The sequence below is a fragment of the Mustela lutreola genome, chromosome 7 (assembly GCF_030435805.1).
Source record: "Mustela lutreola isolate mMusLut2 chromosome 7, mMusLut2.pri, whole genome shotgun sequence".
NCBI classification, from domain to species: Eukaryota; Metazoa; Chordata; class Mammalia; order Carnivora; family Mustelidae; genus Mustela; species Mustela lutreola.
In genome coordinates this window covers 137,005,918-137,027,591 of record NC_081296.1, presented here as the reverse complement: position 1 = coordinate 137,027,591, position 21,674 = coordinate 137,005,918, and the positions used below count along the sequence as shown (strand labels likewise).

The 21,674-nt window shown below is 39.8% G+C and overlaps 1 protein-coding gene across 3 annotated transcripts in view; it reads left to right on the top strand.

The window, feature by feature from the left end:
• Positions 1-21,674, top strand: part of GPATCH2L (G-patch domain containing 2 like) — a 54,285-nt gene that overhangs the window by 5,047 nt on the left and 27,564 nt on the right. For all 3 annotated transcript variants that reach the window (XM_059182743.1, XM_059182744.1, XM_059182742.1), the window contains exons 3-5: positions 13,099-13,163; positions 18,411-18,587; positions 20,176-20,255. In XM_059182743.1, the coding sequence (XP_059038726.1) occupies positions 13,099-13,163; positions 18,411-18,587; positions 20,176-20,255 (322 nt within the window). The remainder of the gene's footprint in view (positions 1-13,098; positions 13,164-18,410; positions 18,588-20,175; positions 20,256-21,674) is intronic.

The window sequence follows — 21,674 nt, the reverse complement described above, 5'->3', positions numbered from 1 at the left end:
GAAGCAGGCAGCAGTTCTTACGAAATTCTTATTCTTTTCTAAATTGAGAAGATCTTGTCGTGTCGTGCCCCCCCACCCCGCCATTTGTGCTATTTGCCTGGTCCGTGACTTCAGAGGTCTTTAATAACATGGCCTTGTAGCTGTGAGGGAATAATAGGCAGAGTAGTAGCAGACCGAAAATGAGAATACTACGTCTTTAGAATCTCACTGTTTGGGAGTATGCCTTATGTTGATTCATCTGTAGTTATGAGCAGAAGTGCTTTGTATTTCCCCCCCAGAATCTACCCTGTGGAGAAAGAGAGGAGACTGCAAATTATATTCAGTCTCTCAAGTAAGATGGAACTAAAATCTTCTTCCCTCAATTATTATTATTATTTAAAGATTTTTTTTTTTTATTTAGGGGAAAGAGAACAGGAGCCGGGTGAAGGGCAGAGGGAGAAGCAGACTCCCCACTGAGCAGGGAGCCTGACCCGGGCTTGATTCTGAACTCCAGGATCATGGCCTGAGCCGAAGGCAGATGTTCAACCAACTGAGTCACCCAGGCACCCCTAGAACCTTACTTTTTATGAGTCATTGAGGATTGTCAGCCTGTATGATTCAAACTTGTAGAATTATTAGGATGAAGGTGATCATTAAATTTAACCTAGCCTTGTCAGTGATACAGTTCTTTTAAAAAAATGTATGTCATGAGTTTTAGGTTTGAAAATGTATGACTCAACCAGAGAGCTTTATTTCTAATTTCCTTAAACTCACTTTATTAATTAACCATGGAATAGCTTTAAACATGACCAATAATTCTTTTTCACTTCTCTTTTTCTGTTCTTCCTTCAATTCTGCACCAACCAATCCCTCAGGGATTCTGAGGAACTGAAAGTGGATGAGGTGGTAGTATTTTGTGCTTGCAAAAAGATCGGTTATTTTAATGTTTTCCTTTGTATGTGTGTTCCATTCTAAAATGGAACGGTTCTTTTGTGCAATTACTTTTTACTGTTCTTATTCATATTGTCTGTGTAGCAGCCATTAGGTGATTCATAGCCTGATTTTGCTCTGTTTTTCACTAACACATTTGTTTGTTCCCCTTGAATATAGTTTAGTTTCTGTTCTTTTATAAGTGAATCAGTTTGGTGTTGGCCTGAAGTCTCAGTCTGGAGCCTTTCTAAGGTGATGTATTAGAGGCCGATCTCACAGGAAAGAAAATATTCCTTTCTCTTGGAAGGCAAGTGACAGAGATAGAGTGCTAAACCTCCCCCCTCCTTCTCCAGCCCAGGCTGACCTTCTGCGGCCCCTTGGTGCCTCTTGTTTTCTTATTTTTATAGAAAATCAATATCCCTTCTGACACAAACAATAGCTCAGAAGCAAGAATAAATGGGAGAAAGCTGAGATCTCTGTCCATCACCTTTCACTTTAACTCCCCCAAACTCTTTAATTATGAGCATGCTTTGCTCCAGGTGTTTGTGACAGTGAAATTGCTAAATGAGGACCATTTTAACAAAGATTGGGTGATCAGTAACTCTCTATAGCAGTAGCTTGTTGGATCAATAGCATTCATTATTTCATGGTTAAGGTAAGTAGCCTCCTTTGCAAGTGGAGGTCATTAATCAGGGGCCACTGGAACTGTGGGAAAGAATATATGTGGTAGGTTGAGGTTGTTCTGTTTTCTGTTCCATAACTAGGGATGCTGACCGAGAGTACATGTACCATTGTTGCAGACGGTGCTGTTGCATTTGGGAATATTGAATAGCCAGCATGGTGTGCTTATGTAGATGTACTCAAAGTTCTGCTAGTAGATCTTTAGGAACAACTAAGAAAGACAGCTTGGGAGGTGGATTTGATACTACTGTATTTGAAGATCTGTCTCTTGAAAGAAAGGAATGTGTTCGGATTATTTTGTGTGACTCTAGAGGACGGTGGTAGGACTCAAAGTAGAGGGTTCAGTGTTGCCTCAGTAACATTCCGAAAAATTTGAACTCTAAAAATGAAATGAATTGTTTGACGGGGTAGCGAGTTCTAGGTCACTGAAGGGGTTCAAGCCTGGGCCTTGGGGACCATGTGCTAAGTTAGTGTAGAGTTGGTAGAGGTTGTGCTGTATGATCTTTCTGTCATTCTTTTTAGTCACAGCCCCATTCCAGGGCATCATTGTAACTTCATACTTTAAAAAGCATCTGGGTGCCTGGGTGGCTCAGTGGGTTAAAGCCTCTGCCTTCGGCTCTGGTCATGATCCCAGGGTCCTGGGATAGAGCCCTGCATTGGGCTCTCTGCTCAGCGGGGAGCCTGCTTCCCCCATTCTCTCTGTCTGCCTCTCTGCCTACTTGTGATTTCTGTCTGTCAAATAAGTAAATAAAAAATTTAAAAAAAATAAAAATGAAAATAAAAAGCATTTGATAGGCAGGATCAGCTGCCCACCAAAATACTTACAAAGACATAAAACATGTAAACTCATATCACCAGGACCTAGCACTTAGAGTTGGCTCTTCCCAAGATTTCCTCAAACCACAAGGCTGCTACCTGTGAGGTCGGAAGCCCACATCAGCAGTGCCGAGCTGACGCTGAAGGCAGGGAGCGAGAGCCTTCCTCCTTTCTCTGTACTCAGACCTTTGTTCACAAATACAGGGTTCATTTCAGTCAGAAAATCAGGCAGCTGCAGTTTGAGCCAGAGTAGTGGTCCATCCTGCGGGAGTCCCCCCTCACTCACAGTTTCTTTCAGTGGTTTGAGTTACCCGCAGGCAGGTGCAGTCTGGTGCAGTCTGGAAGCCCTGCCCTATCGTCAGAAGTAGTCGTAGTAGCCCAGCACTGCCTCACAGAGCCTGCGTCATTCAGCTCACTTCAGCTCGGGACGTAGCCGTTTTATCCTCTCCCATGATCCTAGAAAGAAGAGTGAGAATCATAAGGTATTTTGAGAGAAAGAGACTACATTCATAAAACTTTTATTATGCTATGTTGTGCTGTTTTATTATTGGTTATTGCTTGTCTTTTACTGTGCTTAATTTATAAATAAAACAGTCGCAGATTTATGTGTAGGAACAAACATGGCATATCGGAGGGTTAACTACAGTTTCAAGCATCCACTGGGGGTGTTGAAGTGGCTGCTGTGGATAAGGGGGAACTACCGTACTTCCCAGTTGGTATCTTTCCATCTTCATTTGGAGGCTCTAACTACCAGAATACACGTGGATAGGGAATTAGTGTTTTCTGTGTGTGCATTTGTGTTTGGGGTAGGAGGCAGTCACAACAAATTGAATCCTAGGAAATAGATTCTCCAAGAATAAAGTTTACTGTTGGCATGGGCAGAGAAGAAAAAAATCACTTAGTGGTGCATTCCAGAAATTGTAATGTTTTATATACCTTTATATATTTCAGACCCTTGAGAGTTAGAAGAAGATCCTGTCTTAGTCCAACATAGCTATATGAGAGAAAAGCTACCAGTGACATGGGGCACTCGGCCAGCGCCTCTGCACATTGTCTTGGCCAGCTGTAGTGTGAGAAGAACATGTTTCCCGTATCCAGGGGACTAGAGAGTGGGACCAGGGGTAATTTACACACCCTTTCTATTGACAAATAACCAGATTTTAGGTAAACCAGTTCTCAAGAAGAGTCCTTTGAGCAAGTTCTGCAGAATAAGGGAAAAGGAACATCATTCTGAAAGTTTAGAGGAAAAACATATCTTTGAAAATGATTGCCAGTGGAAACCAGAAGAACATTTCAGAAAATCTTCTTTAGGATGCATGAAGACATAGTCACTTTTTTATTTGGTTGGTTTTTGTTGGTTGGTTTTAAAGTTTTTTGTTGTTGTTTTATTTTTAGGATTTTATTTATTTATTTGACAGACAGAGATCACAAGTAGGTGGAGAGGCGGTTGGGGGGGTGGCGGGTGGGCAGGTAGGTAGGCTCCCTGCTGAGCAGAGAGCCCGACATGGGACTGGGTCCCAGGACCCTGGGATCATGACCTGAGCCAAAGGCAGAGGCTTTAACCCACTGAACCACCTAGGCGCCCGTATTCTAAAGTCTTTGTTTAAATTCTAGTTAACATAAAGTGTAATACTGGTTTTAGGAAGTACTCATCACTTACATATAACACCTAGTGTTCACAAGTGCCCTCCTTAATCCCCATCACTATTTAGCCCACTTCCCACCCACTTCCCCTGCAGCAACCCTCAGTTTGTTCTTTATAGTTCAGAGTTTCTTATGGTTTGCCTCCCTCCCCCATTTTCCCTGTGTTTCATCTGTTCGGTTTCTCAGATTCCACCTACGAGTGAAATCATACAATATTTGTGTTTGAATGACTTATTTCACTTTGAAAGAGGAGCAGTAAATCATAAGGACAAGGTGGCTATTTGAAAAGCCAGTAGTATGGGAAGAGAATTGTAGGGAAATTTGAAATGTAATTGCAGTGTTAAAACAGGAGATTTAGTGTGTAAGGCTGACGATTCACAGACCTGTACCCCTGGGGCAAATAATATATGTTAATTAAAAAAAATAAAATAAATAAATTTAAAATAAAAAACAAAAAAGAACAATTCATTTTGCTGAAAATTGATTTGATGTGGAAAACTTTGAAGCCCTCCCAAAATGCAGAGAGAGGAGGTAAAAATGAGAGAAAAGTTGATCTATCTGGAGGACAAAGGATAGAGGCCCGGTCTGTGAGTAAATATTCCACAGGAAGAAACTGAAGAATTGGAATAATGATTTTTAAAATACAACTAAAGAGAAAAAGTGTTCTGAGTCGAAAAAATTAAGTGTAAAGATTAAAAGGGAAAAACAAATGAAAAAAACACATCTACCTAGACGTATCCTGGCAAAATTTTGCATTCTGCTTTGGTAGTGGGAACAGAACAGATCTAAAGAACAATTTTAAAAGGTATGAGAAAAACACCAGCATTTATCCCTGCCGTACTAAATGTGAGGGGCTACAGTTGCCTTTAGAATTTCGACAGGGGGTAAGGTTGCTCTTCCCACTCCTCCCTGAATTTTATATACAGCTTAGATAGATTTCGTATGCAAAGGCAGCAGAAAGACATTTTCAGACATTCGGGTCTCAGAATATATGCTCTTTAAAAATTGACTCTGAAAAGACATTTCATCTAACTGAAGATGAATCTCTTAGCTCTAAGAAAAGGTAAGTCCTTAAAGGATGGGTGGGTTTCTCTAAGGCACAGTCCCCAGTGCAATAACTGAGGCATAGTCCTGAGGAAAATCATTACCTTTACAAAGTATACCTGGGGCAGGGGCCGCATTAATGAGCCCGTGAACCCAGTGAGGTGGTTTTCTAGCATGGTGTCCTCCCTCTAAATGAAACCGAAAACCAAGCTCCTTCATTATACATTCTTATAACCTATTGTGAGACTAATTTTACAGTTGATGTGAGATGTTTCTCTGAAAAACCTCTCCCTCAGTCATATTTACTTTAGGACTCTGAGGTCTGATTATATATGGTTATAAGTCTACCACCTTGACCCAGGAAAAAAATTGAGCAAAGATTTTTTTTGGGCTATTTAAAAAAAAAAAAAATCAGTGGGTGAGAAATCCGGGTATTAACTTACTGATACCACCTTTTTGATTATAGGTGATAAATTAATTCTGTACCTCTTTATTTTAATTGACACAGGTATAAACTACTCTCATTCAATAACAAATTTGTAGTTCTTTGTGATTAGGAATATGAAAGACCAGCAAGCCGTCAGTTCAGAGGACAAACTGTTTTTTCCTCCCAATTATGAGAATACTGAGGGATATTTTAAAAATTTATTTTTTAGATTTTATTTATTTATTTGACAGAGAAAGAGATCACAAGCAGGCAGAGAGGCAGGCAGAGAGAGTGGGGGAAGCAGGCTCCCCACCTAGCAGAGAGCTCTGATGCAGGGCTCTATCCTAGGACCTTGGGATCATGACCTGGGCTGAAGGCAGGGGTTTAACCCACTGAGCCACCCAGGTGCCCCCTGAGAGATTGGTTTTATTGAGACTAGAAGCTTCTTGTTAGGGCTCAAAAGCAGGGAATTACTTTCAAAAAAGATTAATGAAAATGCTGTATTACTTACTGATGGAGAAAAAAAGCTGCCCTACAATTTAGTAGCTGTAAGCAACAAACATTTCCAGTTCCTGAAGTCAGGTATCTGGGAGCAGCATAGCTGGTGGTTCAGGTTCAGACTCTTTCATATTGTTGCAGATTGTTGGCCCTGGCTACATTTGTTTCAAGGCACAACTGGGGCCAAAGAATTCACTTCAAGCTCATAGAGCTGTTGGCAGATTTTAATTCTTTATAAGCTGTTGGACTGAGAGTCTAGGTTCCTTTCCATGTGGGCCCCTCCACAGAGCTGTCAGTGTCCTCAAGACACGTGGTTGTTGGCTTTTCCCTAGAGGGAATGTTTTGAGAGAGCGGGAGAGTGAGAGCGTGCCAGCTTTTGCTTGAGTGCCCAAGATGGCAGCCATAGTCTCTTAAAACCTAATCTCAGAAGTAACCTGCCATTACTTCTGCCTATGCTATTGGTTATACAGACTACCAGGCTGGGAAATACCAGGCGACTGGGATCATTGGGAATCATCTGACAGTCTTGTTACCATAGATGTCTCCCCATCCTCTGAGATTTTTTCCTTAGTATGAAGCTAGTTTGAGGAATGGTATTCTCAGAGTAATATTTCCTCTGGAATTTGGGGGAATGTTTTTTACTTTGATTTCAAAGGAAGAGCATTCAGGAACTCAAAGGGCAAGCAAGGGTATATATAGATCACTGAGAGTATATTTTGTTGTGTTTTAAATACGTATACTGAAAATGAATATTTATTTTTAAAAATTCAAGATATGGCATTAAGAGAGCTCTTTCTTTTCTTTTCTGTTCGCTTAAGATTATTTTAGAGAGGAAGAGAGTGCAGGGGGTAGGGGCAAAGGAGAGGGAGAGAGAAGCCCAAGCATATACCATACTGTACATGGAGCCTGGAGCACTCAGTACTTCGCTGGGCCTATAATAGAACTCCCAGTACATGATATTACTGGTCTCAGTAATTAACAGTAATATATTAATACTTTTCTTAAACTCAATTCAAGTACCAGACTGCTGTTTGAGATACTTTTGGTTTGGATATCTGCTGAGAGCTGCGTCTGCCTCTCTCGGATGAAACCCAGGGAAAATACTAGACTTCATAGGCCACATTTATTTTTCCATTCAAAATGAAAATAGATTTGAGTCCCATAGAATTCTTTTTTCTCTATGGAAGTTTAATTGAGAGTCCTATAGAATTGAGATTACTATTTTAATAAAAAGACTATCAGGAAATTACTATTATTAGCCTCTAAAGTAATAATGTTGGGCACATAAAAGAATTAGCACCATAGTTGTAGCTTTTGAGTCTTTCATTTGCCTCTGTATAATGCTCTAGAATTCACAAAATGGGTTCACATGCCTCATGTCATCACATCCTCTAAAGAACCCATTCACTTTTTACATGCAGGAAATAGGATTAGAGATTGAAGGACCTGCCACAAAGGCCATAGGAGGGAAGCAGCAGAGTTGATCTGAAGGAGTTCACTCCATTTATGTAACATTTGCTGAAGGCCTGTTTTGTGCCAGGTGCTCTGCTAGGCATCCGGGACATTGGAATGAGTGAGATCTTTCCCTCTTACCCAGCCTGGATCTCTTGCTCTCCCTATAGATGCTCTTCTTTCTGCCCAGGCTAGGCAGGGAGGGATCCTCTGTACTACTTGAGTAGTTTCAGTTTACCAGTAGGCCTGAAGGTCCAGCTACCTTCTCATGATTCCATGGGATCCAGAGGCCCAAGACTCATTGAAGCTCTGGCAAGAGAATGACATTGTTACTACTATGGGATGTTGACCTCTGTCCCTGGACGCTGGTTTTATCCAACAGAAGGGCACAGCCTCCTCTCCTCCTCTGAAGTGGTGTTTCTTTTAACATGATGCCCTGCCCACTGCATCCTGTAGTTTGTTCATCCCTATAGGTGAGGGTTCTTAACTCTGACACTACTGACATTTTGAGCCAGATAATTTTGTTGTGAGGGCTGTCCTGTGGACCTTGTATTGTGGGATGTTTAACAGCATCCCTCCCTCTACCTGACAGATGCCAGTAGGAGACCAACTCCCCCTCCCCTGCTCCCAAGTCCTGACAAAATATTTCTCCAGATAGTGCCGGATGATCCTGTGGGTATAGGGTTGGGGTGGGGGTGGGGTAGGGGTAGGGGTCGGGGAGGAAAGGAGTAAAATTGAGTTGAGAGTTACTGCTGGTGTTTCTAGGTGCTGAGATGGGGTTTCACTTCATTGACTTTGCTTTTACCAACAAGCATGAATTTCAGATTTAGAGAACTTAGTAAGACCAAAACACTGATCTCTTCTGTAGAATAAAAACACTGTAGTTTTAGAAACTTTTTAACTAAGAGTTTTTGCTAACTTGAAAAAATACTCTTTAACAGGGAAGGCACTTCATTTTCAGAACTTGGAAAACATTTTAACGTTCATACCAAGGTATACAGTGTTTAGCCGAGTGTTCACCCTGGAATTAATTCTTCAAGTTGATGAGAGGTATCAGTAGTGTTTTATTAAGCTTGATTCCTTGATAATCTACTTCTCTGAGAGTGGATGCCATGACCAATCACCTGGTCTACCAAGAGTGCCTTGAATTACAAAGATGCCAGGGTGGGAAGGTTTCTTATATAGACGTGTGATAAAACAGAAAAAGCAAAATGTTAATTGCAGTGTGTGATGTGCAGTAGATGTGATGGGGTGTGAGTGGTAATTGGAACTTCTTTCAACTTTCTCATCTGTTCAGAAATTTTCGTTATAAAATGTTGGCAGAGGAAAGCCTCTGGAACCGCAGGTTAGGGTGATTTTCTTTACACGCCCGTTATTTCATTTTGGATGTGGTTCGGTTGCTTTTCTGACAATATTATAATAATTAGGTAACACAATTGGTGGTCTAAAACCCAGGCTTTAATTTTACTTGTTTCTTATTTAGAATGGTGGCTATGCTGCTGAGTTAAGTGTGGGAACATTTTTTAGTGAAGACCACTATACAGAAGTGTAATATATTATTACTACTTTTACTCACATAAGAGGGCTTTTGAGGTGTTTTCTGGCTTCTGAAATGGGTTGGTTGCCTCAGTATCATTAAGGTTAAACTGTAGGCTTGCCCAACCCCTTATTTGCAAAGTATTATTCACTGTAAAGCATTCTTCTTTTTCTGTTTTCACAGCTTCTCTAGTCTGGACTAGGTTTTATTTATTTAATTTTTAATTAAAAAATTTTTTTAAAAAAGATTTTATGTATTTATTTGACAGAGATACAGTGAGAGAGGGAACACAAGCAGGAGGAGCAGGAGAGGGAGAAGCAGGCTCTCCGCCAAGTAGGGAGCCAGATGCGGGTCTCGATCCCAGGAGCCAGATGCAGGTCTCGATCCCAGGACCCTGGGATCATGACCTGAGCCGAAGGCTGATGCTCAATGGCTGAGCCACCAGGCACCCCTGGACTAGGTTTTTAATAAAATGTACACCTGTATGTTTTTGTTGACTTGTTTCTTTGTTAGTTTTAGTACTGGGCAGAGCAGTTTCTGGTGTATGGTAAATAATAAATGCTTACCGAGTGAGTGATTGAAGGGTTAGGAGAAATGGATATGGGGCTTCTTCCTCCTTTTTCTGTGAGAAACTTCTTATTGCCCCAATTTAGGATTGAGTTTTTTGAATGATGTGTAAATTATTTGCAGGGTTAATACATTTTTAGAAATTTTAGAGATATTCTAGGAAGATTTTTTTTTTATATGCAAACTTTTATATTTAGAATCATGTGAGAACAGGGAGTACAGAACAGCTCCGAAGGCAAAGGCAGGAGGCATTGATGCCTCTATGAGTTGCTGCCATTTTAGGAAAAGACAAGATTTCACACCTGCTATCTTTGTGGGATTTGTCTAGTTACTTTTTCTGAAGATTAATAAAGGCTGTTTCTGTCTTCTCACTAAGCCTCAGAGTACCACCAGTAGAGTGGACCCTAAAGGTAGGATCATATTTTTTTCTTATAAAATGAGGAGCAGAGCTTTTTTTTTCTTGCCTAGTAAAAATGCTTATAGCAAAAAAGTTACAAACAAATTTGAAGGTTTTGGAATAGGAAAATGTAGGATCCTGACATCTTTTATTTTTTGACCTGTGAACTACAAAGGTGCAAAAAGAAACTTGTGTTTATTGAAAGAAGGGAGCTTAGTTTTAATAAAATATTAAACATTATGCTTAATTAGCTAACTTGACATTTTATAGTTGACCAGATTGTCATTAAAGTCCCATGAATCTTATTTTTTTCCAAAGAAATCATATCTCTGAGCCAGAAGTGAATAAAGTCTGCAGGACTGGACAGCGTTGGCCTGTAACTTGGAAGGGGAAATACTTGCTTCTGCTTTTTGGCCAACACTACATTTTTGCTTGCTGTATCGTAATGTTTATGTGCAGACATACCACAAAGTTTCGACTTTTGTTTTCATTAAATTACGCTAAGAGTTCCTTACATATAATTAAATTTCCACAATGCAAGTCCTTCTGAGAGAATAAATAGAATTGGCAGATGCTATTTGTGAAGTAGTCATTTCTGGATACCAGTAGACTGGTGATTCTTTTGTGTAATAAGCATTCTTCATGACAAATTATTTTCTTTATGAAGAAAATACCCATCTCCCTTGATCATAGTCTTAAAATTCTGGTGATATTTCATTGCCTTTCCTCTAATTAACTATAAGTGGGAAAGCTTAGACAAGGTTAGTCCAGGCTTTTTCAAAAACAGTGAGTCTTCTTAAATGCTGTTGACAAAAATAGGAAATGTGCAGTCGACAGAAAGGCTTTAGGTTACTAGCACCTTTCTTGATCAAGCATATTTCTTTGAGCTTGTCCCTTTGTTTAGAATAACAAGAGAGTGGAATCCATGCAAAAAAGGATCAAGGAAATCTTATCTTGTAGGACATATAGGTGGCTAGAAATGAATGGGGAAAAGAATTGATAGATTTTGTGATCAAGAAAAATGGTTTTAATTTTTTAATTCTAAATACTCAAGAGTAGAATTTGTAATATGTGTAGAGCAGGGATCAGCAAACTTTCTCTGTAGAGAGCCAGATAGTAAATATTTTAGGGATTTGTGTGTGATATGTTCTGTGTTGGAGCTACTGAACTTTGTAGTTGTAGTGTGAAAACAGCCATCTATGATATGTAAATGAATAACTGTGGTTGTGTTCCAATAAAACTTTATTTATGGACACTGAAATTTGAATTTCATATCATTCCCACATGTCACAAAATGATTTTTTATTTTTTTTAATCCCCAATCATTTAAACTCTAAAAATCATTCTTAGCTCACAGCTTATGCAAAAATAGGTGGCAAGCTGTTTGCTGGTCCCTAAATCTTGGTTAGTGATACTGCTGACTAGTAAAGTATATGACATGATGGTGGGCTAGAGTATCTGTTCCATGGCCTAACGTGCTTTTTAAACCCTACTCTCAAGAGGAGTTAAAAAATGTCAAATTTGCTTTATCTTTGAGGCCAGATGAGGATAAAAAAGTAGTAATATGAGAGAATGTGAGTAGGACTCAAGGGAATTGGACCACTGATAGTCTTAGGAATTTGCTAGAAGCACAAAAATAACACCATTACGTTCAGCAGGCACAGTTCCTTGAACTCAGAAGTGGGAAGAGTACAGAACTCAGAGGGCATATCTTCTGGTTTTAACTACAGAGCTCTTTGAAGATTCTAAATCCATCAGAATCCAGTCATATAGTTTTGTGAGCCATTTCTTGGAATGACACCTGAGAAAGCTCCCACTTACAAGTACAGAAGAAAATAAAACGAAAGAGCCTTTAAAGAAATTGAGTATGTTTTATTGGCTCTTGCTACAGCAAATTTCTTGGATTTATTCAGAGATAAACTTAAGTGAGGAAAGCATTGCTACTTAATCAGGATTTTAAGGATTTAGTTTTGGCAAGATATTTGGAAATGTTGCAAAATACAGAATATTTTCAGATTTTTGATCCAGAAATGTAGACTGGGATTTTGCCAAGCCTGTTCCTTATGCCATATGATGAGAATGTTTCTTCCTTGCTTTGGTTTCTTCCATCTTGTAGAGTAGGTAAAAAAATTGGCTAGCTTGGAAGGAAACACTCCCACTCAAGAAAATAGCTCGTAATGTAAAGAATAGAGTAATTTTTCTTGAACCAGATCGATCAAATTTAATGATGATTAGGCCAAAGAAATGCGGCATCAGAAGGGGCAAGAATCAGTTGTTAGTGATGGCTCAGGAAATGAAACCAATTGTACAGAATTCTATAGGGTAAAAGTTTTATTTAAGTGGGTTCAAATGGAGTTTGTTTTTATATTTATATTTTTATTTTTAAAAAGATTTTATTTATTTATTTGACAGAGATACAAAGCAAGAGAGGGAACACAAGAAGAGGGAGTGGGAGAGGGAGAAGCAGGCTTCCCACAGAGCAGGGAGCCCAGTGCAGGGCTCCATCCTAGGACTCTGGGATCATGACCTGAGCCAAAGGCAACAGCTTAACGACTGAGCCACCCATGTGCCCCTGTATGTTTATTTTTAACCTTCTGTTTTGAAAATGAGTTTTGTTGTACCCATTAAACCCGAAAACATACCTTTGGTTATACTGACTTTCTTCTTGTTCATGGATTTTTGTTAGTTGCTGTGTAAATGCGGAAAAAATATGATAGATGTTAGATGTCTTAAAGTTGGATAGCTTCATTTGAAACTGATAGTTGACAGGATTTATAAACAAAATGGGTTGATCGCTTTGTATTGTTTATATACCTAGCCAGGTTGAGATTACGTCTATGAACCATAATACATAACTTTCTAATGCTAATCTAACAAAATGACTTTAGATGTTTATAAAGTACTTTGAAATAATAAGCAAAAGTTACAGAGTTTTCCTTTTATTTGTTTTACAGGAAAATAAGCTCTCTTCTGTGGCTTAATTATGAAATTTACATTTGTGATTGGCTAATGAACTGGAGTAAAATCACGGAAACTTGGGATGTTAGATTTGACAACCAGAATGGGCACTGCTTTCTTTTTCACAGGAGCTGATGTGTTCTATTATGTTTGACTCTTTTTTTCCAGTGAAACCAGCAGTGTGTGTAGCAGCAGTGACACAGGGCTCTTTACCAACGATGAAGGACGGCAAGGTAACCTGGATCCTAGCTTTGGGATGTTGGCTCAGTATTTCTGGGGAGATTGTAATGATTAGATGAATGACTCACTGAGAGTATGGTGGTTGTCTATGGCAGTGGTTCTCAAACTTTAGAGCATTTAAAGGCCACCTGTTAAAATTCCTGAGTTCCTAGAAATCAAATAGGTCTGGAGTTGGCCCCTAGAATCTGAATTTTTCTTAAGTACCTGCAGTGATTTTTATGCAGGTAGTTCAGACTTTGAGAATTCATTAATTAGAGGAATATAGTGTCAAGGATGGGACTCTGGGAAGTTGCTAATTTTATTAGAACCAAAAAATATCCTTCTGTATTGTATTCTTTTATTGGATATTAAGACATTCTTATTTTTATAAAAGAATTTATTTTTATAACCTCATTTATAAATGAACATAGTGTTCTAGATGAATATTTTATAAAACACATCTTCTTTCTAATGTTAAAACTCCTGAAGTTTAGCATAGAACACTGTGAATAAGGCTGGTGTATGTTAATTACCAGTCCCTTATCTTTACAGCCTACACCGTAATTTGAAACTGTGTTTTATCCTCTGCATTTGCTTAGGACCACGCTAATTGTGTACCAGTGATAATTTCATGTAGCTCCTTTGGATTGTGTTTCTGTTAATCTAAATAAGAGATTCGTAGATGTCTAAAGTCCCTTTTAGCTCTGAGATCCAGTGATTTTTCTTTAAGTGATTGAAAACAGATACATGTCCAGGTTGTTCCAGATAGGCTCCCTAGTAACTGAAGGAATCCTGGGACTGTAACTCTCAGGATCCAAGTTCTGACTTTGGAGAGACATCATGAGGGCGGGTATCTCACTCGTGCCTCGAGAGTCATGGGCGTGGTTGGAGTTGCTGAGCTTCCTACTATAATCGAGGTTGTTGGGAATACTTGTCTCTCTCTTTCTGGTTCTGAGGGAGCCATGTGTCATTAGAGGCTATGTGTGTGTACTCCCAGCTGGGGTGCGGCTCAGGTCTTGATTCTTTTGTTTCATACCAGGAAGTCTGGTTGTCTTTCCATGAATGAATTAGTGCATACTATTCAGAATTACAAATGCTGCTTTTTATTTGCTCTTATACTGCTCAGTGAAGTATAACGTCTCTCTTTTTTAAAAGATTTTATTTATTTATTTATTTGAAGGAGAGACAGAGATAGCGAGAGAGAGTAGGAGCCACGAGCAGGGAGGAAGGGAAGAAGCAGGCTCCCCCCTGAGCAGGGAGCTTGATGCAGAGCTCCATCCCAGACCCCAGGGATCAGGACCTGAGTGGAAGGCGGATATTTAACCAACTGAGACACCCAGGCACCACTCACAATTTGTCTCTTGAAGATTATGATGTATAATTATCCAGAAATTTAAGAAAGCGTGGACCTTTGTATGACAGGTTATGTGTTGGGCCTTTAGAAAACCTTTCTACTGGTAAGGAATCCTTGGTTTCTGATGGAAGATTTTAGGATATTCTAGAGCCCCAGCTTTCCTCTCTGTTTCAACTTCACGGGTTCTGATGATACTTAGATGCTTGGGAGTTCTCAGCACAAAGCTGTTTATTTCGTGCTTCCATGTCTTTGTTGACGCTGGTGTCTTTGCCAGGAATCTCATCCCTTACCTTTTCTTGAATCGTTGCTCATCCACGGAGACACAGTCTTCCTTTTCTCCCTCCAGGGCATATTTGTGGACTGCATCGGTGGGGCTTTCTGCTCTCATTTTCTTACTGGGTTTGGGCAATAGGAGCCATTGGCAGAGGAATGGAGGGAGGGAAGGAGGCGGATGATTGAGTGTATTAGGCAAGTTTTTATCTTGATAGTAGTGTTTAACAGCCCCAGAATTTTGGTGGTGTACCGCATTTATTTCTTGCTGTGGGGCTAAGGGTTGGCTGTGCTTTCAGCTGGCCCAACTTGAGCTCAGCTGGTCTCCAGGATTTAAACTATATTTGTATCTACTCAGTGTATCTTATCCTGGGACCTTTCTGCTGGAGGCATGGACTTCTCATGCTGGAAAACGTGAATGCTAGGTGACCAAACCAGAGCATACATATATATTTAAAGCTTGTGCTTGGGTCACATCTTTTATTTATTTTTTTTAATGTTTTTTAAAGATTTTATTTATTTATTTGACACAGAGAGATCACAGGTAGGCAGAGAGTCAGGCAGAGTGAGAGGGGGAAGCAGGCTCCCTACTGAGCAACTGAGCAGAGAGCCCAATGTGGGGCTCAATCCCAGGACTCTGAGATCATGACCTGAGCCGAAGGCGGAGGCTTTAACCCACTGAGCCACCCAGGCGCCCCGGGTCACATCTTTTAATGTTCTACTACCTAAAGCATGTTACTTGACAAACCAGTTATCAGTGGGATGAGGAAGTATGCTCTGCCTCAAGGGGAAGGCTCTGGAATTCCATGATAAAGGGCAAAAGGCACGGATGTATTATCATAGGGAGGTAGTGAAGAGTTGGCAAAAATAATGCAATCTACTGAGTTGGATTGTAGTTTTCCCTGGCTCCCTTTCTGTTGGGCAGTCTTCTACAACCTCAGTTTTCTCTCTGGTCTCTGATAACCATTCTTTCTCCTTGCTGCTGCAGGTTTAGGAAGGGTAAAGTTTCCCCACTGTGCTGGCTCCCAGGTGCTTCATTGTCTCGTATTGGTTCCTCTTAATACTGTATACACTTTTGTAAATAGTCACTTCATTAAAGTCTCGATTATCCCATTTATTTATTTTTTTTAAAGATTGTATTTATTTATTTGACACAGAGAAATCACAGGTAGGCAGAGAGGCAGGCAGAGAGAGAGAGGAGGAAGCAGGCTCCCCACTGAGCAGAGAGCCCGATGTGGGGATCGATCCCAGGACCCTGGGAGCACGACCTGAGCCGAAGGCAGAGGCTTTAACCCACTGAGCCACCCAGGCACCCCTCGATTATCCCATTTAAATGTGTGTGCATTTCCTAAAGATTCTGACTGATACTCAGTGCAGGTCTCCTATTCTGGAACCCCTAGTCTTTGCCTGTACTTACTGCTTTGTTATCACTTACCATGATGTTATTATTTGTAGATGTGTATCTTTTCCACTGAAGTCTTCCAAGGTAGGAATTTTTTTTTTTTTTACTATTTGGAGCTACAGTGGGTAACATATTGCCTGGCATATAGTAAGCTCTTAATAATTAGTTACTGGAAAAGCCAGATAAGGGGAAAATTCTCCTTTTTCTCCCTCAAACAGAATTAGACATAGAACCTCAGATGATGAAACAGCTAAACCTATTTTGGAAAAAGCAGGAGGAGTAGGAAGTCTGGAGTTTAACCCATCAGCTTCTTCCTTATTCTCTGGCAGTAGTCTTTTGGGGGAGCTGCTGCGTCATGCATCCTGGTGAGCCCAGGGTTGGCGACTACTGGTCTAGATGACTTCACAAGGTTTTCTCCAGTTCAGTGAGTCCCTTTTTATATTGTCAAAAATCTTGAGTGAATGCTTAAGAACAACAACAACAAAATGCCCTTATGGGATATCATTTGTCTTTAGGAAGTATGGTCTAACTAACTATACTGTTTTAATAAATGGCCTAAGGAATGCTTGTGAATAAGAAAGGAATTAATATATTGACGTGCAGAGAAACTAATCATTGTTAATTCCTTTTTTTTTTTTTTTTTAAGATTCTATTTATTTGACAGAGAGAGAGACAGCAAGAGAGGGACCACAAGCAGGGGGAGTGGGAGAGAGAGAAGCAGGCTTCTCACTGAGCAGGGAACCCAGTGCAGGGCTGGATCCCTGGATCCTGGGATGATGACTTGAGCCAAAAGCAGTCACTTAACAATGGAGCCACCCAGGTGCCCCTCATTGTTAATTCTAAAGCCTATCTGTAGTTCATCTTATGTACATGGCTTGGTGAGATGCTTTCAAAGTAGTGATTCTCAAAATGTGGTACTGAAGTCAGCTTTGCATCACTAGGGAACTGGTTAGAAATTCAATTTTTGATCCTTTCTGGACCAGAATCAGAAACTTTGGGAGTAGGGCCCAGCAGCCTGTGTTCTGACAACCCTTTCTGCTTCCTTTGATGCAATTGAAGTTTGAGAACCACTGGTCTAGAGAAGTAGTTGTTGGTGGTGTGTTTTTATAAGGGAACACTTCGAGTAACTTTTTAATGGACGTTTTCCTTTTCCCTTTTAGAGATCTTCAAGGTGGGTTAAGAGTTACCATTATCCTGTTAGAGGCTCATGAATCTGATACTTCATGCCCTAACCATGGCCTGACCAGCTTTCCCTGGGATCTGGCATACATTAGAGAATGAATGCGCTGTGAATTATTTAGATGTTCTTGTAGTAATTCCCTTCATCCTTGCTGTTTTGAAAGGAGTATGGAGTGGCAGACCTGAAGTTATCTGTCTTACTACTTTTTGTGGGTGGGAGCAAGTTCTGTTACAAACTGAGAAGCTGTCATCCTAGCCAGTAGAAAAAGGTTTGAACCAAGAGTCTGACTCTATGGGTCTCACCTTGATTTTGTCATTGGTGAAGAGTCTGGCCTTGGGTGAATGGTATAACTTCATGACAAGCCTTAAGGGATTATATTGCTTCTTCCTGTGGTTAGTTTTTTCCTGGTTGCTTGGGTTGCTAGTGTCAAGATGATTTTTCTGTCCCATTAATGTAGGAATTGAGGTATGGGTATGCATTTTTTATTCACCCGTTATAACAAATGCAAATAAAACATCCTGAGGAATAGCTAGTTTTGAATTGAAAGACATTTGTGGGCTTTGAACCCCCAGGCCCATTTATACCACAGAATGCTACATAAGAGGCAACTTATTTTTGTGTTAAAGGCTTTGGAGTTAGACTTCGGGTTCAGATCTTGCCTTCATCATTCACTAACTTGGTCTTGCCTTCTCTGGGCTTTAGTTGCCTTATTTATAAGTTGGAATTAGTGTAGGGTTTAGAAGAGATAACATACTTAGAGATTTTTAGCATGGACCCTCATAGGTGGTAAGGGTTTAGTAAATGGTAGCTTTATTAGTTTTTTACTCTAAAAAGAAGTCCAGTATAACACAGTATGAAATTTTTGTGAAACTAGTTTGATACTCTAGTTTTCATTATAATATAGGTCAAGAAGAAAGATCAAAACAAATTTTTTTGTACTTTGACTTTATTTAAAAAGTATAATGAAATCCATTGCTCTGAGAAATCATTTTCTCATTTAGTTTTCCATAGAGCATATTAAAATTCCAGCTTATGATATGATTTCTTTATTTTAGGAGATGATGAGCAGAGCGATTGGTTCTATGAGGGAGAATGTGTCCCAGGATTCACTGTCCCTAATCTTCTGCCAAAGTGGGCTCCTGATCATTGCCCTGAAGTAGAAAGAATGGATTCTGGACTGGATAAACTTTCTGATTCCACATTCCTTTTACCTTCTCGACCAGCTCAAAGAGGTACGTTCTGAGGAGACCAAAATATACTTTGCAACTTTTATGGTTCTCTTTGGGGAGAATCATCCCATGGCCAGTATACTCATCCCTCTAAGTATGCATTAACTCTCTGAAATTTGGAGCTAGTCCAGGGATTTTCCTAGAAGATTCAAGGGTGAGTCTCAAAGCTTGAGGTTCTCCATTCAAACCTAAATCAACCCATGGAGACTCTTGGGATATCTATTAGCAGGGCATTCCTTCAGCTTGCTATTGCCATTTGTGCCAGATTTAGGAAGCCTAGCAGCGTGTCACTGCTGCTTACCTGCTGTGAAACCGATGGGCTATGGAGTGCTCAGTGGGAGCCTGAAGTATTGGATCTTGGAAGAGAACAGATTTCAGTAAGAACATTCACATACAAGGTATAATGACATTTTTTTAATTGGATGATTTTAAAATATTTCCTTAAATAATTTGATTTTATTCTATTATTGTGGACTTAAACACAAATACATCCTTTCCTTTTGCTTTTCCTTTACTTATGATGTAGCAAAGTAGAGTGGAAAGAGCCTAGGACAGGAGGAAGGAACAGGGTGCTAATTTAACTCTCAGGTACTGTCTTCTAGCTCTGTGACTCTGACAGAGTCACTTCATTGCCTTGGGAGATGGGGGTTGGCACTTAAAATAATTGTGGCTTTGAGAAGACTGTTTCAGAGCTTTTTAGCTCTATAAACTGATGATTCTGGGGTGCCCAGTAATCAGTCAGTGATCAAGTATTTGTTGGGCATCTTTTGGTGATCAGAATTATGCTCAGAGCTATAAACTCCTATAGCGTTTTCTAAGGATGAATTTACGTGATTGAAAGTCCTTCTGAAAACATTTGGCTCTTGGTAGAGATTATTGCCTGGCTGAGGCGCATGTTGCTGCCTTAATAACTTGCGTCAAACATTTCAGTGACCATTTCTGAAAATTCTTTATGGACCACTTAAAATGCACACAAATGAGAGCAGGAAGGACACCTTAAAATGGCCCATTATTCTATACCCAGAGACAGTGTCATCAATAAGACTTGGGTGTGGATTTTTCTAGTTGTGTTTTTTATGTATAGAACACATACAGCAATTAGAAAAATGGCTAAACATTTTTATGTATATTATGTATATTTTTTGTATATAAATGTATAAATGGCTATACACTTATACAGGCTATTTTTACTATTATTTTATGACTTCAGTGTTTTTGAGATAATAACTAGGATTTAATTTATTATTAGAAATTATTAATAACACCTTTTATTTGTGTACTGTTTTCAATTTATAAAATACCTTCCCTGTGTTATTTAATTGAGTCTTCCCATCAGCCCTGTATGCTAGGACTGAGTGAGTGATTATCCCTCCTTTCTAGGTGAGGATCCCTAGGTCAGAGTTAAAGACACACCTAAGATCATACTGCAAAGACGTAAGAATTATAAATCCTTGGCATATAGACTAATGATACTAGTTTAAGGGTCATTCTAGTAAGGTCCTGGGGATGAAGACCTTTGGTGATCTAGAAGCATATCATTGGTAATGAATCTTCTGCATTCTGTTTCTGAGGGCTTTCTTCTTTTTTTTAGGGTACCATGCCCGCTTGAATCGTCTGCCTGGAGCTGCAGCTCGATGCCTCAGAAAGGGCCGAAGAAGGCTTGTTGGGAAGGTGACCGCTCTCTATGTCTACTGGGCTCACTGGGAGACTGGGAGGACAGTATTTCCTGTGGGATTTGTGTACTGTTTTCAATAATCCTAGGTGCTGCAGAACTCCCTGGAGTAAATTAAGCCAATTGAAATGTTCTTCAAGTTCACAAGAGTGAACCTTAACGTAGGATATAAATGGATACACACATAAAAGATGAAGCTTAACTCATACAGAAGTTTTGACAAAGCAAATACTATTATGACAGTTTGTAATCTGCAGGCCTGCTCTAGTTTCTTCTATTCTTTTGATTAATCTTATATTATTATTGTAGAAGTTAAAATACTCTTGGCTTCTTTATAACTCCTCCTGAATTCATAAATGCTTCTTCTGTTCTAACTTTGGTCTTTTGTTCCAGAATTCATTAAAAAAAAAAAACAAAACAAACAAACAAAAAACCCCAAAACTGAAAGAAAACCTGTTACCAGATTTCAAAAGCTTCTCCTTGGCCACATGGGAGGAATATCTACAATTTATTCAGTTCCCCCTTTGCTGGGGACTGTACTGAGCACTCAATTCATTTAATCCTCTTAACAAACATATAGGTGATGTTCCGAACCACTTAGCAGATGAGGAAAACTTGGGTTCAGAGAAACTAGGTAATGTCTGATATTCCCCAGAAAGATGTGGCAGAAGAGAGAATTGAACCCAGCTGTGTTTCTCTTTTATCTTTTCTAATTTAAAACTTAGAAAGTTATTATTTTTTTAAGAAGTATTTATTAATTAGAGAGAGAGTACCCAGGTAGGGGGAGGGGTAAAGGGAAGGGGATAAGCAGACTCCCACTGAACAGGGAACCGTCCTGTCCCAGCACTATGGGATCACGACCTGAGCCAAAGGCAGACACTTAATTGTCTGACTCACCCAGGTACCCGTAAAAACGATTTTAATTAATTTTTTACTGTAGCTTTGAGATTCAAGGTAGGTGAAGACTGGAGCTCGTACCTAGAGAGGATGGTCGTGAGCAAAGGGCAAGAGAGTGAGAGGCATTTCAGAACATTAACGCATAAACATTCATTGCATAAACATTTAGAATGCCTACTATGTGTCAGGCTCTGTGCCAGGCCAGGTACATAGTGATCACAGCCACAGCCTGGCTACCCTCAGGTGTTTTATAGTTGAATTAGGGAACCGTTTTCTGAAATTTTTGCTATGTAAAAAGCTATTTATTTCCAGGTGAACTCAGATTTTTTTTTTTTAAGATTTTATTTATTTATTTGACAGAGATCACAAGTAGGCAGAGAGGCAGGCAGAGAGAGTGGAGGAGGCAGGCTCTCCGCTGAGCAGAGAGCCTGATGCGGGGCTTGATCCCAGGACCCTAGAATCATGACCTGAGCCGAAAGCAGAGACTTTAACCCACTGAGCCACCCAGGCGCCCCAAACTC